General features: G+C 38.5%; 1 protein-coding gene across 3 annotated transcripts in view; it reads left to right on the top strand.

Annotated features, from left to right (window-relative positions):
- The window catches only part of GlcT (ceramide glucosyltransferase), a 66,871-nt gene that overhangs the window by 48,807 nt on the left and 820 nt on the right, over positions 1-17,244 (top strand). For all 3 annotated transcript variants that reach the window (XM_069335803.1, XM_045748228.2, XM_045748227.2), the window contains exons 4-9: positions 5,201-5,303; positions 7,292-7,506; positions 8,390-8,519; positions 10,340-10,490; positions 11,580-11,769; positions 12,855-17,244. The exon at positions 12,855-17,244 is cut by the window's right edge and continues 820 nt beyond it. In XM_069335803.1, the coding sequence (XP_069191904.1) occupies positions 5,201-5,303; positions 7,292-7,506; positions 8,390-8,519; positions 10,340-10,490; positions 11,580-11,769; positions 12,855-13,037 (972 nt within the window). In that variant the 3' untranslated portion in view covers positions 13,038-17,244. The remainder of the gene's footprint in view (positions 1-5,200; positions 5,304-7,291; positions 7,507-8,389; positions 8,520-10,339; positions 10,491-11,579; positions 11,770-12,854) is intronic.

The raw sequence follows: 17,244 nt of genomic DNA, 5'->3' as shown, positions 1-17,244 counted from the left end.
CTTACCTGGCACAGGAGCGGGGCAAGTAGCACGGGCTATGGTGAGCCCGTACTACCTGGCACGGGAGTGGTGCCGTCTCTAAAGTCGAGAATTGAAGTTGGCTTTTACAACTTCTTCCTTCAGTATATTCCACCTGCCCACTCGTACAGTGTACGATTATTTCCTTACATTTCTACGATTGATTTGTTTTTCCGGCTTCTATTTATGCCCTCTTGTCGTATTTGTTAACAATTTAAAGAGACTGTCCTTGTTCACCTTGTCTATTCACCCCCCTCAGCGTCTTGTATGCATTGACCTAGTTGTTCATGCGGGGGATGATCTTCGGGTGTTGTGTTGTGGTGGGACATGTGTGGCGGGGTTGGGTGTACTGGCAAGGAGTAAGGGGGAGCGTAAAAACACGTGGTGTTGCTGGTGAATGCCAGTACTGACGTCAGCAGCAGCCCAGGCGAGGAGAACCAGTTGACGCCAACTACCAGGCAGTTTGTCCACCTCCCTGTTGCCAGCCGCTCTCACGCCCACCCACTAGACTGGCGGGTAGGCTGCTTCAGTGATGGTGGTCGTAACTATGCTAGTGGCAACTATGGTACCCGGAAAGATGGCAGCAGTGGTAAGAATAGCAGGAGAAAGTCTAGCGTCAGATTGAGGAAGTAATGCAGGAAGGCAGGAAGCAAGCAAGCAAGCAGGGGACCCGGAAACAGTCCCAGGTGGCCTGAGAACCATCGGGAGGAAGGAGACGACGAGGCGAGCATTAGCAAGTACCAGTAGCCGGGGAGTCGAACCCTCGGGTCTGGTGTGTCGGGGACAGCGTCATGGCACATTGTATTGGTCTTTATCATGACTTGTTGCATTCTTCATCTTCCCATGCATATGTGCACGCGTGCACGCTCCCTCCCTCCCTTCCCTACGCTCAGGAAGGGTCCATAAGGTCCCAACACTTTTTCTAGCTGTTGTACGATAGTACACGCACACTCAGCTGGGTTGTACCGCGTCCTCTGCTCACAACCAAGGGACCAGGGTTCAGTCCCCCTCCCCCCAGGCAGGACAGAAACGGTTGCCCACGTTTCCTTATGCTGCACTGTTCACCAAGTCGTAAACAGGTACCCGGAAGTAAAGCAATTGGTGTGAGCTTCATCGTGGGGCAGGTCAGTAGTTGACCCAGGCGGACTTGGATAAGTCTTAAGTAGAGGCTTTCTGGCACCCGGCCACGGGAATTATTATTATTACCAACCACAGTGAAGAATTATGAGCCAATTAGCGCTAAGATCGATAAAGTATATTTAATAAACGTGTTTACCAAGACGAATCTGATGTAGGAGTGATCAAATACACGTAAAATAACATTTAGTTTCTTGTTTTTTAGTTTAAAATTTATTTGACAATACATTTAGAGCTTTTCAAGACTAGTGACATATTCAGGTTAAGCGATAAGACTGGTCAGAAGATAACGGAGGAAGGGCAGGTGTTCTCACGCAAATATAAACCAAGAAGGTAGAGAGTCAAGGATATGCCTAACCACTTGACAAACTCTGAAGCAAGAAGCCCTGGCCATGATCAGGACTACACGCTGGAACACACAACATCTATTGCTCTACCTGCTTCCTCTGATGCTCCTATCCAGTCGGTCATCTGCTATTGCTCCTATTGTTGTCGATCTGCGGCTTCCCCTGCTACCCCTTCTCTGCTTCTGCGTCCCCTGCTACCCCTTCTCTGCTGCTGCTGCGTCCCCAGGTACCCCTTCTCTGCTGCTGCTGCGTCCCCTTCTCTGCTGCCGCATCCCCTGCTACCCCTTCTCTGCTGCTGCTGCATCCCCTGCTACCCCCTTCTCTGCTGCTGCATCCCCTGCTACCCCTTCTCTGCTGCAGCTGCATCCCCTGCTACCCCTTCTCTGCTGCAGCTGCTGCGTCCCCTCCTACCCCTTCTCTGCTGCTGCGTCCCCTGCTACCCCTTCTCTGCTGCTGCATCCCCTGCTACCCCTTCTCTGCTGCTGCTGCATCCCCTGCTACCCCTTCTCTGCTGCTGCATCCCCTGCTACCCCTTCTCTGCTGCAGCTGCATCCCCTGCTACCCCCTTCTCTGCTGCTGCGTCCCCTGCTACCCCTTCTCTGCTGCTGCGTCCCCTGCTACCCCTTCTCTGCTGCTGCATCTCCTGCTACCCCTCTCTGCTGCTGCGTCCCCTGCTACCCCTTCTCTGCTGCTTCCTCTGCTCCTGCTGCTGATCTGCTGCTTCCTCTGCTCCTGCTGCTTCCTCTGCTCCTGCTGCTTCCTCTGCTCCTGCTGCTTCCTCTGCTCCTGCTGCTGATCTGCTGCTACTCCATCTGCTCCTGTTGCTACTCTGCTGGGTGCTTCCTCTGCTTCTGTTGCTGATCTACTGCTGTTTTTCCTGCTCCTATTGACGTTTTTGTACTGCTGTTCTGATGGCATTATGTGCAACTCAACTGCTACAATGTTGGAGCTCCTCCCCTACTGGCACTCTGTTGGAGCTCCTCCCCTACTGCCACTCTGTTGGAGCTCCTCCCCTACTGCTACTCTGTTGGAGCTCCTCCCCTACTGCCACTCTGTTGAAGCTCCTCCCCTACTGCTACTCTGTTGATGCTATGGTGGCAAAATTGTCTGTTGCTGCTCTCACCATTATTTACTGATGTTTTGTTGTTGCTGCTGCCCTTATAATTGTATGTTGATGGCACGCTCTGTTGTTACCACTTTTGCCATACTGCTTCTGTTGCATGTTTGCTGCAGTGCTGCTGTTTTATTGCTACAGTATTTTGTTCTGATTTTGCTGTAATGATGATCTCTTGCTGTTAAATCTGCAACTGTTGATACAGGTTATTTGCTACTGCTTATGCCATTTTCCTGCTGCTACTCTGTTGATACTGCAGCTGATAACCAACATCTTGTTGATGGATATGATGAGTCTAAACCTATATTTTGTTGATGAATATGATGGGTCTAACACCTACACATAGCCCCCCTTCCTTGATAAACTATATTGCTCTAATGAATGATGTGCCTATAATCCCCCACTCCATCTCTCCTGATGAACCATATTGCCTTGATGGATATGTCAGGGATATAAATCCTCCCACCTTAATGGGTCATTTGTGCAGCATCCAATGCCATTAATTAGCAGTGCAAGTCATTTGTTCACTGAATAATGCATGTGTCCTGCTAATGGCAGGTTTGTGCTAATGAGGTCTGGTGCCTGTTGGAAAATATGGGAATAGCTTTATAGAGTTTGGCTTGTGTACAGCTGTTTTGCACTCTGTTTGGTATTCCACTTTTGGTGTGAGGCAACAGAAACTTGTGACATCAGAATAGGCATTTTTTTTAATAATTTTGATCAGAGATACTTAGCATCATTTAGCTGATTCTTTGATTCTATTCTTTTAAGTGTTGATATGCATGTGAAATGCTCTTTGCATTATTGTGTTGTGCTTGTGTATCTTTTCATAAATATATTGTACTTGTGAAGGTAATTTCTGTGCCAGTTTGCACACGCTGCCACACGCAATATCAACCGAGTTGCTTTAGTTGTTTAGCTGCACATGTTGATTTCAGAAGTGTGAATAATTTTGAGACTTGTTTTGAGAACACCGAAGGTTAGAAAAACATTTTGAGGAGAGCTATCAACAGTAAAGAACAATGTGTAAAGTGAAGTTTTAGTTCATAAATAGGGAGAATGACTGTGATATGTAAGTTCATTTAGGCTTTGTTGTAAGGGTGAGTTGCAACTGGGACACTGGACCCCAGCAACTAAATTATAATGAAGCCTTAGCTCAACATATTAGGCCTCCAAGACCTATCACCTTCAGAAAGCCAGAACCACAATTTGACTCTGTCAGGCGAGGGGGGTAGCTTGGGGATCAGAGATTCTCATGAAACAGAGAGAAATTGCATCAGAAAGCATAGGTAAACCAAAATAAACAATTTCTTGAAGAAAAGTAGGTACCACATGGTAGACAAGGCAATTTTTGCCTGGTGGTAAATACCCTAACTGTGTATGCCCGATCATCACTAGAAGGCAGCCCAGGTCGCTCGGGATCCCAGACATTTTGTCTCTTTATTTTTGTGCCAACAGTTTAACACCTGATAAGGAAAAGGATGACAGAATCCACCATGGTCAAAATATAGCTCAGCATACACGGTCCCAGAAGTTGCAAAAGAATGCCCACTGGAAAAAGTAGTAAAGCACATTCAGCCAGCCAGACACTGCCTAATGTGTATACAAGATGAAGATCAGACTGCCCAAAAGAAGTTCGAGGTTCCAATGGAAATGCATAGACCTTCCAGCACCAGCCAGAAATTGAGATGCAGCCTCTAGGCCAACCAAGATGGTACCAATTAAGACTTCCACCAGTTAATCATAAAGCCAGAGTTGACCAACTGGGAAAGAACCAGATTCCTGGTCAGCAGAGGTAATAATTGTTAAAGTAAAAAAAAACTAGGCAGAGTGAGGAAGCAGGCTAGCTCAGACCCTGGGTAACTTGGGCTGGTAAGTGGTTGTCGTGGTCATAAGAGTGACAATAATCATTTGCCATGTGTACATTGCAGTGCTTACTTTCTTTCAAGTGGTCTTGTTTTGTTGCACCTCTGCTTTCTGGCAGGTTTTTCAAAATTTTTGTAAATCTCTGATTCCCAAGCTTCAATTTCCTTGTAGAGCAAGGCATATTCTTGCTCTACAAGAATTCTACTCTGATTCTGGCTCCTAGTAGCAAGTACTGTAATTATCAAAAGGCACCAATCCGGGGTGACTATGTAGCTGGCTCTCGGTCAACGGTGGATGAATCTCGGAGGGCTTGTGTGTTGGGCTAAGGCTTGGTGTTACCAGAGCTAATCTTCAGATGCTGCTGAGCACTCGTGAGAAAAGTTTTATTTACATTTTTTTACGTTGTTTGATTTTTGTTATAGTTTAGCTCAGTTATCATGCGTTCCATACGTCTCCTATAAGCAGTAGTGGAAAGATTTACAGATGCATATACCTGTATTGTAATAGGCTTAGGACCTGAGAACAGATAGTTATTACTTAGTACAACAATTTTTTCATATAGGTAAAATATTTAATTTCTTACATACCATGTGAGCAGATTTTTTATTACCATGTTTATACTCTTGCTTATAATTTATGTACATTTAATAAGATACATGTCAGAACTAGTGTAATTTCATAAGCTAACATAAAGGCAAAATAAATATTGTCTCCACAGTTTGAGCTGCTGTTCTGTGTGCAGGAGGAAGGTGACCCAAGCATCATGATTGTCCAGCAACTGATGAAGAAGCACCCGCATGTTGACGCTTCTTTCTTTACAGGTGAAACATTGTTGATTGGTTTGTCTTTTCCCCTGATACATGTAAATTACTGTAGAAATTTAGTTTGGATGGCTTTTAGCAGCATCAGGCACACAATGATGCCAAGGGAACACTTGAGAGGACCATCATTGATGGATAGAAAGGGATAATATGTACAACACTTTAGCAGGCATTGCCAACTGTCACTGTACCACAATCATCATACTTAGAAGTTTTGATATTTTTCTGTGACTACTTTTACCACCACTTCTCTCCCTTTTCACTCAAAACTCCATAATCCTCCTTTTTTTATGCCAGAAACAATACGTGTCTGTCAGCCACTTGCCTCCCAGCCATGATCACATTCTCTAACAATCTAGCCCTCTTATCCATTAGGAAGTTCCTCTTACCCTTGCCTGATGTATCCAAACTACTCTTGCTGGACCACATAGCTTGTGGTCTGGCAAAGTTGTGAATAATGATACTGTATTTTCCAATCAAATTTAATGAAAACTGTTGAAGAGAGTTGATAGTACACTCACTCACTCAAGGAAAATACATTGCTTGTAAGTGTGCTCTCGGTAGGTATTGATGTCGCAGATAAGTTACACAAATTTTTTGTACAATTTATTTATTTATTTATTTATTTATTTATTTATTTATTTATTTATTTATTTATTTATTTATTTATTTATTTATATATATACAAGAAAAGGTACATTGGGATTGTGAGGATACATAATATGGTAATTACAATCTTGTAAAGCCACTAGTACGTGCAGCGTTTCGGGGTGCAGCGTTTCGGGCAGTGTATAGTACAGTATAAGTTTAGAAAAACTTTTATAAAATATATAATCATTATTTCAAATAATATTTTCAATAAAATGAGCAAGATTAATAAAAATAGGAAAATAAAAAGATACAATGTGTTGGAGATTACCTTGAGTAATGAACAATTGACCTGGATTTCACTGTGTATCCCTCTGGAATTCAGATATCTCTCTTTTCTGATAATTCCAAATTTTGGAAGGAGAAAGATGGTGAGCATATTTGATTCGTTGTTTAAAGAGGATCCACTCTATGGCATTTACAATTTGTTAGGGTATATAGTACTGCATTTGTGAAGCATTTTGTGCTTTTAAGACAAACTGGTAGGTAAGTGTTTACTTCATATTATGGAAGCTAGCTTAAACTTGCCAGTAATTTAAAACATCACTACATCCTGGGCTCATGATGTATACAGTGTACAGTATTTTGTTGCTTGTTTAAATAGTAGCTTGCAAATTCTTATATATTCTTATATATAGTAAGTAAGGTATTTAAATGCCCTTTAATGGCAGATCCCAACATTGAATGTGCTAAAAGCAATTGCTACATACTTTTGACTTGGTTCACATGCTGGCATGATCTTATGTGGTAACACATGCTGTCCTATAGTTCTTAAACTTAAACATGGGTGGGATAACCTCCAGAAATAGTATTAAATCTTGTGTAAACTAAACTGGGGAGTGGAATAAATGCAAAGGTACTTATTAAGATTGAAGGTATTTTGTAGGATTAAGTACTACCTAGATATGATGACCAAACCACACGTCAGAAAATGGAAAAACGACGACATTTCAAAATGACATGGTCCAGGATGGTCCAAAACTTTTTTTTTTCAATTATTGGATGTGTGGTTTGGTCATCATATCTTCAGCCATGATATTGTGGCTCAGCGTCTGCAAATACTACCTAGGTTAGGTTCATAATATGAAGAGCTGGTGTTCTATTGTCAATAAGGAATATAAGTGTTATATGCATGGCACCTCTACCGGTGACATGACTTGTCTGTTTTGTAAATAAAAATGCCATTCTTTACATACAAGCATTTTCCTCCATGCCCAAACATAACAGTACAGTATTAACATATTACCCATGCCCAACATATTACCCATGCCCAACATATTACCTGTGCCCAAACATAACAGTACATAGTCACATATTTATCTTCATTTACATAAACACAGGTGGCTTGGAGGTGGGTGTGAATCCCAAAATCAATAACATGCAGCCGGGGTACCTGGCAGCCAAACATGAGTTACTGTTGGTTTCTGACTCGGGTCTGCTCATGAAGGAAGACACGCTTACTGATATGGTTGCTCATATGACACCTGATGTTGGTATTGTCCATCAGATGCCCTTCACCTGTGACAGGAAGGGATGGCCAGCTATATTGGAGAAGGTAAGTCTTTGCTGAGTGTGGTACACAGTAGGATATGTACTCACCTAATTGTGCTTGCGGTTGAGCTTTGGCTCTTTGATCCATTGCATATACCTATACCACACCAATGCTTATGCAGGTAATGTGTGAAACCCTGATTTGGTGTCAATAGATGCCTCAGGTATTCCAGAGGTTTCAATTGAATCCCAGGTCTCATTACTTCTGTAGCATATTGTGGTCCAGTCATTTCAGGGGTGTTTAGGTCCAAATCCTCCTCATGGCTCCTCCCGATTCTCGTTGATTCATCACATTAATGTGATTTCTCTGTGTATGTTCATTTAGGGTTTCACACATTTCCTTCTATGTGAATGACTATACTGTACTGTAGTTCTATATTACTTGATTATACAGTAATTCATTGTGTTGGAGGACAGGCAGCCAGTATATACATACAGTACATGTTAAGCTTATATTGAGGTCCCCACCAGGGTCGAACTACTGACCCACCCCAGGATGCAACCTCAAAACAAGCTATTCCTAGGTACCTATTCACTGTTAGGTGGACAGGGGCATTAGGTGATAGGAAACGCAGCCAACCATTTCTGTCCCGTCCTGGATTCAAGCCTGGAATTCTCAATTGTGGGTCGAGATCGAACCCGACTGTACTACCTGGACCCTCTACTTACAGCAGAGTACTACTGTACTAGTTATTATACTCCACTGTGCTAGAGTACCCTGTACTACTTACTCATAATCACAGGATTATATGCTTTACATGTAGTTTACTTTTAATAAATTTATAGGTTTTGTTTTATTTTAATTTATCCGTTATCCATTCTCAAAGTTCTGTATCACACACAAAGCAAACTAAAGGGTAGTTCCTAAATATCTCTGCACTTTTCAGGTTTACTTTGGTACTGGACATGCAAGAATGTACCTGTTTCTAGGACTACTGGACACTCTTGGCTTTGGTGTCAACTGCTGTACCGGAATGTCTTGTCTGATGAGAAAAAAGGTGCTGGATGAAGCTGGAGGTGAGTGTACAAAGAAAACCCATTCTCTCCCTCTGACTAGTCCTCTTGCATCTTAGCTTAACTGGAAGATGATTTCTCCAAATGTCATAATTGTACAAGGTTGACTAAAATAACAAAAATGAACTGTTTAATGTACTGTCTTGTACATATATTGTATAATAGTACATATTGTATAACAGTATAACACTACCAATACAATAACAATAACACACAGTATAACAATATGTACTGTATAACAGTACATGTTGTATAACAGTACTTACAGTATTGTATAATTTGACACATTTTGAACCTACAAGGTTCATTCTCAAGTGAGGAGTGACAAGGCCTCTGGGAACATCTGGTTTATAACACTTATAGGTCAAGCACATCCAAAATTAAGTCAGGAGAAAAGATGAAAGAAAAATTATAAGAGGTAAAGTGAGTATACAAGGATAAGTCAGGTGATAGGGTCATTGAAACTTAGGTGACTGTAGTGGGTATCTTGTAAAAAGTGTTGGGTCATAGAGTATGAAGCTCATAAGTCAGTGTAGAGGTAAGTGTGTAGACTCCTATTCTTCCAGGCTGGATTGGAACTTGTGTACCATATTGCTCATGCAGCTGATACAGAAAATAAATTGTTTTATTAATGTTTTTTCATAACTTTGAAACTAAAAATATATTTATGACCAAAACATTTATAAAGTGGAAATTTGTTTTTGTCAGATTTACCAATTAAGCACATGTTATGTGTATTATAATCACTGTATAGTATTGTGTTTATATGTAGCAGAGTCAGATTTATGGTTAATTTTCCCAGAGTTAACCATGATTATGTTGTGAATTGTCATCAACATATTGACATGTGATTGTCCTCCCAATTTATAGCCACATTTACACTAGTGATCATCTCGATGCTATTTATCTTTCAATTGTGGTAGCTGTTTCTCCATGGCGATACTGCCACATGGTCCAGTATTATTCTCCAGCAAACATACACTTGGGAAAGTGCTTCAGTCCAGTTGCTTGTATACAAAATGTGTCTGCTCCAATTAATTCAGTAATAGCTTCTTTACAACCATAATCAGACAACTAGACAGTAATTTTGGGCTCCTTTTATAACTGTTCCAATAAATGTAAAGAATTATGCTAGTTTTGCAATTACAGTACCTAAACACATTATACAAAATTTCTTGCATTTAGTAATTACATACTGCTTGAAAAGATTAGTTTTTTGAACACGCGACTTGTTAACACATTCTGGTAGGGTCCCACGCTCTGCCGCCTAGTACAGTATCTTGACATGTTGGCAGATCATCCTCTTTCCTTACTGAGCACCACGTCACAACTTCCTTACCCATGCTCCATTTGCTGTCACTGCTGTCTGAGACACTTTCCTACAAAATGCATTATGTATGGTTCTCAACATTATATGTAAAGGAGCAATTTTCATCTGCATTATTATTGCTGATGTGCTCCAAAATGACCATAAGGTCTTTGACTTCATATTGGTTGCTGGGGTGTGTTCTCTCATCAGCAAATGTTGCTCTGTTCAGCCCATCACTATCCTGCAAACAGTTAGCTAATACTATACAGTACTTGTATAATTCTTATACATTTTATAAATTACCTTTGTGTATTCACTAGATTAGTCATTTGTTTAAGTTTGTTCCTTAGTTGCATGTCTAACTTTGTAATTATCATTATTTTATATACAATAACTTCTGTTGATTGAATCATTCGTCTAATATATGTATTATACTGTACATGTTTAATCATTTATCTACTTTGTAAAAATAAATGGCACTTTATGAAGTACTGTATCTTTTTTTTCCTATTAGGAATCAGTGCTTTTGGCATATACTTAGCAGAAGATTACTTCTTCGCTAAGTACATCCAGGATCGCGGCTGGGGAATTCGCATTGCCTCACAGCCTGCCTGGCAAAATGCAGGAATCTGTCGAGTTAAGATCTTCCTGTCCAGACTAACAAGGTTTGTTATATGTATGGAATCACAGACTTTTAGAATGAAAAGAAATGAGGGAGCAAGAATGTATAAAAGAATTCATCAAAGTGTTAGTTTTGCAATCCCATAATTTGGGATCTTGTTTAGATGTGCAGTTTAGTAACATTAAACTGCAAATATCACACTTTCATAAACCTGTTAAGATAAAGTGGGTTAGTATTTAGTTTTGAATACTGCTAATCTTTCCCTTGATATGTATTGCACGTCAGATTCCGAGGATGGTTTGATAATCGGTGGTTTATTGGGGTACAGTACCCAGTACTGTACTTTTGCATTATTTATTTATTTATTTATGCATATACAAGAAGGTACATTGGAAGGTACATTAAATAAATAATAGAATGACAATGGGGATTAATGAAATCAGAAGAGCATTTATATTTCTTTGATTTGTGTGCTTGATAGCCCTTGTCCTGCATAGTGATTTGAAATTGTTTAGTTGTATTGGTTTTAGTATAGTACAAGTCTTAGCTAAATCAAAGTGTGTAGAATTTAATGTGAATGCTGGTTTAAGTGTTGTGCTAACAAGTATTGTATCATAAGTTAACTGGGTGAAGACGAGGGGTGAGGGGCAGAGGTTAGACCCTGAGGGAAAAAAGGGACTAAGTCCACAACCAACAAAGTTCATTTTGTGTTATAATGTCAATAAAACAAAAATGTTCTGTTACGATCCTGAATTTTGTTTATGTAGGTCACTGTAATAAAATTTAAGAGCTTGGAACGTGTTGTATGGTCCTGCGGGGAACAGAATACAGTATGTTATTGATTGTTGATAACTTCAACTTTAATTATCTCTAAAACTAGAATTTCAACTTAAAACAGCATAAAAAAATTAAGTTTTTGACCGATTCTCACTATTTTTACATATAGTGTGCACAGCTGTCTGTTCTACAATCCTTCTAGAATGGATTTTTCATAAACCCTAAACATCTGGCATTATACATTTTTTTGTCCAAATTTTGTACATATTTCAAATGCCATATTGATGATTTTCTTTTACAGTAAACTACAGTACGTATAACACAATATTTATACACAGTATTAATTTATTTTCAGATGGTGTAAATTACGCATAGCAATGGTACCTCACACAATACTGTTGGAGCCATTGAGTGAGTGTATGGTACTAGGGCTGATTGTGTCGTGGGCTGCCACTATTGTGTTGCGGGCTGACTACCTTGTCTTTTTTCTGTTTCACACACTTTCATGGTCTCTTGCTGATTGGATCATGCTCAATATTGTGCAGGTAATATTGCAATCCATTTATTTTGTGATTATGTAAGGGTATAACTATACACTCAAGCTGTTAGCAAATGAAGGAAATTATATAGTAATTATCAGCGTTGTGGCATCCAAAGGATCATTACAACACCATAGAATAGTTACAATAGTGAACTATATTTTGAAGGACAGAAAGAAAAGGCTTTGTATACTTCTGAGGTTCTTCAAAAATGGAATGTATAAAAGAGCAGCAAACTGATGGTCTGATCACCATCTTCATATGAATAAGAATATAGTTTTAAGAATGGGATTTGTGGTTTAAAATGCAGAGAAAATACCTAAATCATTTAGATCTTTCAGCAAAGTAACATATCCAATAATTTGTCATCTTATATTGACAAGTCTTGTAAACTTATACTGGTCAGAACTAGAACTTGTAATTTGGAGATTATTTGTGGTTTTATGATATCGCACCAGAATCTGCTTTTGTCGTGTCCCTGTGGTTGACCCCTGCTTGGTACATACTAAAGATTATACAGATTTTTCATGGTTAAGAGAGGTTTCTATTTTATGTCGAGCCAGGCTGTGAGCATGCTCTGTAAATTACAAGTGGACTTTGCAACATTAGAAGTATGGTTTCAATGATTATTCAGATTTTGCCCAGTTACTTTTGCTGTTACAATATAATTATACAAGCAAAGAGATGAAATGTGTTTTAGATTTGAAATACTTATCTTGGGAGCTTTGTCAAGGCCATCCTGGGCAGTGATAAGAAATGATTGTGTAATCCAGCAATAATTTGATGGCACAGCAGCTTTAAATACAGTATATATACTTGAGGTACTGATCAGTTTTCTTGAAGTGAAGAGATGTTTTGTTTTGTGATCATGTGAATATTCAAAGTAGATTTTTAGCAACAGCTTGTTGATACAGTGTTGGTGCTCATTAATATACTGTACTACTTTTGTGTGTTTTAATGCTTAGTAATTAGAGTAAAGTAATAGTGCTATAATTAGAAAAAAATTAAAAAAATTATGTTTTAAAAGCTACTTTAATAACACTAGCAATCCTCATTAGTTAATAGCTCGGTAATTAATTTTTTTTTTCCAGAATGGGCCTCCTCCATTCAGCAAGTTTGAGTTTGTGATTAGCTGGTTATTCCGAGAAGTAAGTGCCCTCTTTATCTTCCTTCATGCTGTGTGGAACCCAGTCATCAGCTGGCGTACTGGGTCCTTCAAGTTGCGGTGGTGGGGTGTGGCAGAGCCTGTCAATACCAGGGTCACTGTGATGTAACATGTAAGTTTTGCGGGACTATTCTCACGAGAGCTTACAGCTGTGTGTGGACGCTGTCATATGAAATGGCCCCAGAAATTAGCAGACTTCATAGCTTCTCTGTACAGTATATGATGTTCATGACAGCTTCAACTTGTAGCAACCCTGAGATGGGAGGCCCATCAGACATGATCTCATATTGGCAACCCTGAGATGGGATACCCCGTCAGACATGGTCTCGTATTCGTGTCTTATTTTTACAGGGTGGATAAATATGCCACGATAACAGCTATATTGTAAGCATGAACAAAGTCCATATGAATCTTAGCACTATACTTCTGATTGCATTAGGGATGCATAAAAATATCCCTAGGTATTGCCTGATTTTACCAGGTATACATAGCTGCCATTTCCAGATGATGGAGGCACCTCATGTTGGTCCATATTGTGACACAGTAGCTATTATTTCACTTTCATGTGTGCTGATATTTGGCAGTGGTGTAAAGTTGATACAATTGACATAACGAATGAAAGAGTACGAAGGCAAGAATTGCTTTTGAATGATGAATTAGTAAGGCATTAGTAAAATTATGTTTAATTCACTTTGCCAGGACACTGACAAACATTATAATTTTGTGGTCCAGCAAGTAATTGGGTACAGTTGCACCAGCCAAATGTTGTTACACTATAAGCTTGTCAGCTTTTTTCCATATTGAGTGCCCAAGATGGGCATTAAATATTGGATCTTGGTTAGCACACTAGTTGAAAATGTTTTCTTTACTGAACCATGATGAGATATTTAAATTTGAAGATATCAGCATTGTTTGGTGTAATGATTGCACGAGGTGGTTACAAAGACATACAATAAGCATAAAAAGTGCAGGGAATTAGTGTTTAATATTAAGACTGGCACATGCTGGGCCTTGCATGTACGAGTGTGGCATCACACATGTACGAGTGTGGCATCACACATGTACAAGTGTGGCACCACACACGTACAAGTGTGGTATCTGGAAAAGCCGTTGGTGTTGGTGCCGTCGCTGTGTAATATAATACTGGGATACTCGAGTAGTGTATGGTCCGAGGGAGCCTGCTATACGTTTAACTTCCAACCACTACATTCTGGAAAGTTACTGTACAGTTACCTTATTTTTTTTAATAATTTTTTATGTTGCAAGCCTTAACAATTTTAATTGATACTTTGCAAAATTGTGCATAATTTTTACAGTACAGTATGCACTTTGATGTTTTTAATGTAATTTTTTATAATATTTGTTTTCAAAATAAACCGTTATGATCGTTAAGTTTATTGTAATACAAGATAAAGGTGCAAAATTTAATACTATATATACAACTTGACATTTAAACCCAAAATACAAAAGTAGAGTAGTGTATAAGTAAAGCACAGCATCAAATAGATGAGACATGTAAACAGAAAAAATACAGCATCTTTCATCACATATTCCGTCCCTTGTATACAGGCTGCCATAAGTGACCATCAAGACTTTTAATTCCAAGCTTTGTTTAAGATCTGGATTTGCCATTGACTAGCTTATTTGTGAAAACAAAACAAAAAAACTTGAATGCCTGACCAATGTGATCAGTGTTATGGTGAGAGTGGAGTGGACCAAAAGGTCGGACTTGCAGGTGATCACACCGTGTGTGAAAAAGATGTCGGTAGCACAAATTCATGGATAATATTAGTACTTAATTTTTATTTAATGCGTTTATCAACTTGGTCACAAGTTACAAGAATGACTGTAGTGTGTAATAAATGCAACATGTACATATAAGGATCTATGTGCAAGTTTGTGTGCTGAATGTAAGTATATGCCAAGTGTTGTATATATGAGCAGAGTCTTGTATCAAATCATTTATTTATAAGCTTAGACTTTGAGGTGGCAGTAGGTTCTTGGTTGTACAAGTGCACTAATAATTAATATTTATACAGAGTAAAACTTAAGGTAACTTGCATATTTCAACAAAGGCCTTTAACAAGCATACCCGGAGACCAAAGATATCTCAACACTTACCTTGGAAAAAAATTATGATATCTAACCGTCTGAGAATGAAGAAACAATATGATGTTTCAGTCCGCCCTGGACTATTATCAAGTTGCGTAATAGTGTGTGGAAGAGATTAATAATATAAGGAATGAGGGTGAGAGGAATGAAACAAAGATGGAGATAAACATAAGATGAAAGGTAAGAATAAGATTTATCCCTTCCACACACTATTGCACAACATGATAATGGTTGAGGACGGACCGAAATGTGGTCATTTCTTCATTTTCAGATATGTGGGTTGGGTATCAATTCTTCAGCCATGTTATTGTGACTTGTCGTCTGCACAAACTTTGATGTACAGTATTTGGTTGTTATTTCTTAATAAAGTACTGTATGTCATAACTGGTATCTAAATATAAGTTGTAATGGGGAAATATATGAATAAAGTATTAAATAAAAGGTGAAAATTAAAAGAAATGTATTTGAAGAGTTGCAAATTAGATAAGTGTGGTGTGGTGGGAGAGAAACTACTATTGACTATGTTAACTGTGTGTGCTAGGCTATAGCTTCTCTCATATTATTGAAGGCTTTCAATCTGACTCATTCTTGTTTACATCTTTAAGAATGTCATGTATGTTTAAAATTTGGTCATTAGACAGCCCACTACCACATGCCACCTCTACACAGAGTGCTTCAAATAGTGCTTGTACTGTGCCTTTTACATATGTGGCATTAACTTGCATTTAATTACATTTTGTATTAAAATAGAATGTAACAAAATATCTTGTCATTTAAGCTTAAGTAAAAAAAGGAACCAAGGTTTTTGCTCAACATATGTCAGTAAGTGTTTTGGTGTCCTTATTGTTATTATAAACTATAAACCTGCAGATCTTAAGATTTTTTCAAAGATAATGTAGAGAATATATCAACTCGTCTTAATTTTTTTTATCAAAATGAGCTGTCTGTTATGGTTTGAAAGTTTCCCATATTTTTTGACAGAGCTTAGGTAAGACGTTAGTGGGATAAATATGGTAATGAAAAATTCTGCACGAATGATCTTCAACCTATAGTTGAACATAGGCAACCCACCTGACCTATCGAGGTCGATACTTATTAGTCCAAGGGAGCATCAGTATTACAGAGCTTTTAATTTGACTGAAACACCAGGATGATAATGATGCTGTGGGGGTCATAGTGTCTATATTTCAGTGCATTAAGTGTGAGGACAGATTGAAATTAATGCAAAATGATTGGAAAATGTTCATACATTGTAAATGAACAGTAATATTGTTTTCTGGACTTTTAATAGGTAAATGTTAATTTGTTATCAGTGTACCATTGTTTTACATTATGATGGAAACTATAAGGTTGTGATGATTGACGAGTTAAGAGTGACACTTGAAGCAAGGTGGTCATCAGTATCCTAGGCATTATTTAACTGTACACTGCAGACTGAGTAACATACCTGTCTTCTATGCATAACTCAATTGAATCCTTCACACACAATAATTTGTATTTAACATTATCAGGTATATACGTAATGCACAATGACTCCAGTATTAGGCCTTAAGGAATGTAAGTCTGTAATTTAACTTTTATGGAGATATATATTTCCACTTTAAGGGTCTGAAGTATTGTTAAATATTTTTTTTTTTGTGTGTGTACTGTCACTCAACATAAATACACAGGATAATGGTATAGAGTCCAGCATGCTTACCCCTTTCATGTGTTACACTACTTAATTTTTGAAATACTAAAAAAAATAAAATGGCATTGATATTTTGGTGTGTATGAATGTATTGTGTATTAGTTTACCAAATTATTGGACATAGTCAGGCAGTACAAACTTAATATTGAGCAAGTGAACTTTCCAGTATCAAAGTTGGTGAGTTCGATTGGCCATAAGTAAATCACTTTCTCCTAGTCACATTATGCAGTTGCCATATTTGTTGTATGTAAATTATCACTGAAAAGCAAGGGAAGCATTTACATAGAGCAAGTAATTTTTTGTTTAATGTTTTGTACACAAACACATTATTGCATTTATACTCTTCCACAATAAATTTACATTTTTTGTTTCAGAAGAAAACTGAAAAGTTACTTTGAGAGTAGTATGAGGACATTTTGCTCTATAAATGCTGGTTTTGTTTTTCTATGATTGGTCTTGTGTGCATAAATTGATGTTGGTAGTTTTGCATTCTTATATTTCACAATACGAGATA

Source organism: Procambarus clarkii, chromosome 34, assembly GCF_040958095.1.
Source record: "Procambarus clarkii isolate CNS0578487 chromosome 34, FALCON_Pclarkii_2.0, whole genome shotgun sequence".
NCBI lineage: Eukaryota > Metazoa > Arthropoda > Malacostraca > Decapoda > Cambaridae > Procambarus > Procambarus clarkii.
The sequence above is the reverse complement of the archived record's forward strand: the minus strand, read 5'-3'. Positions and strand labels throughout refer to the sequence as shown.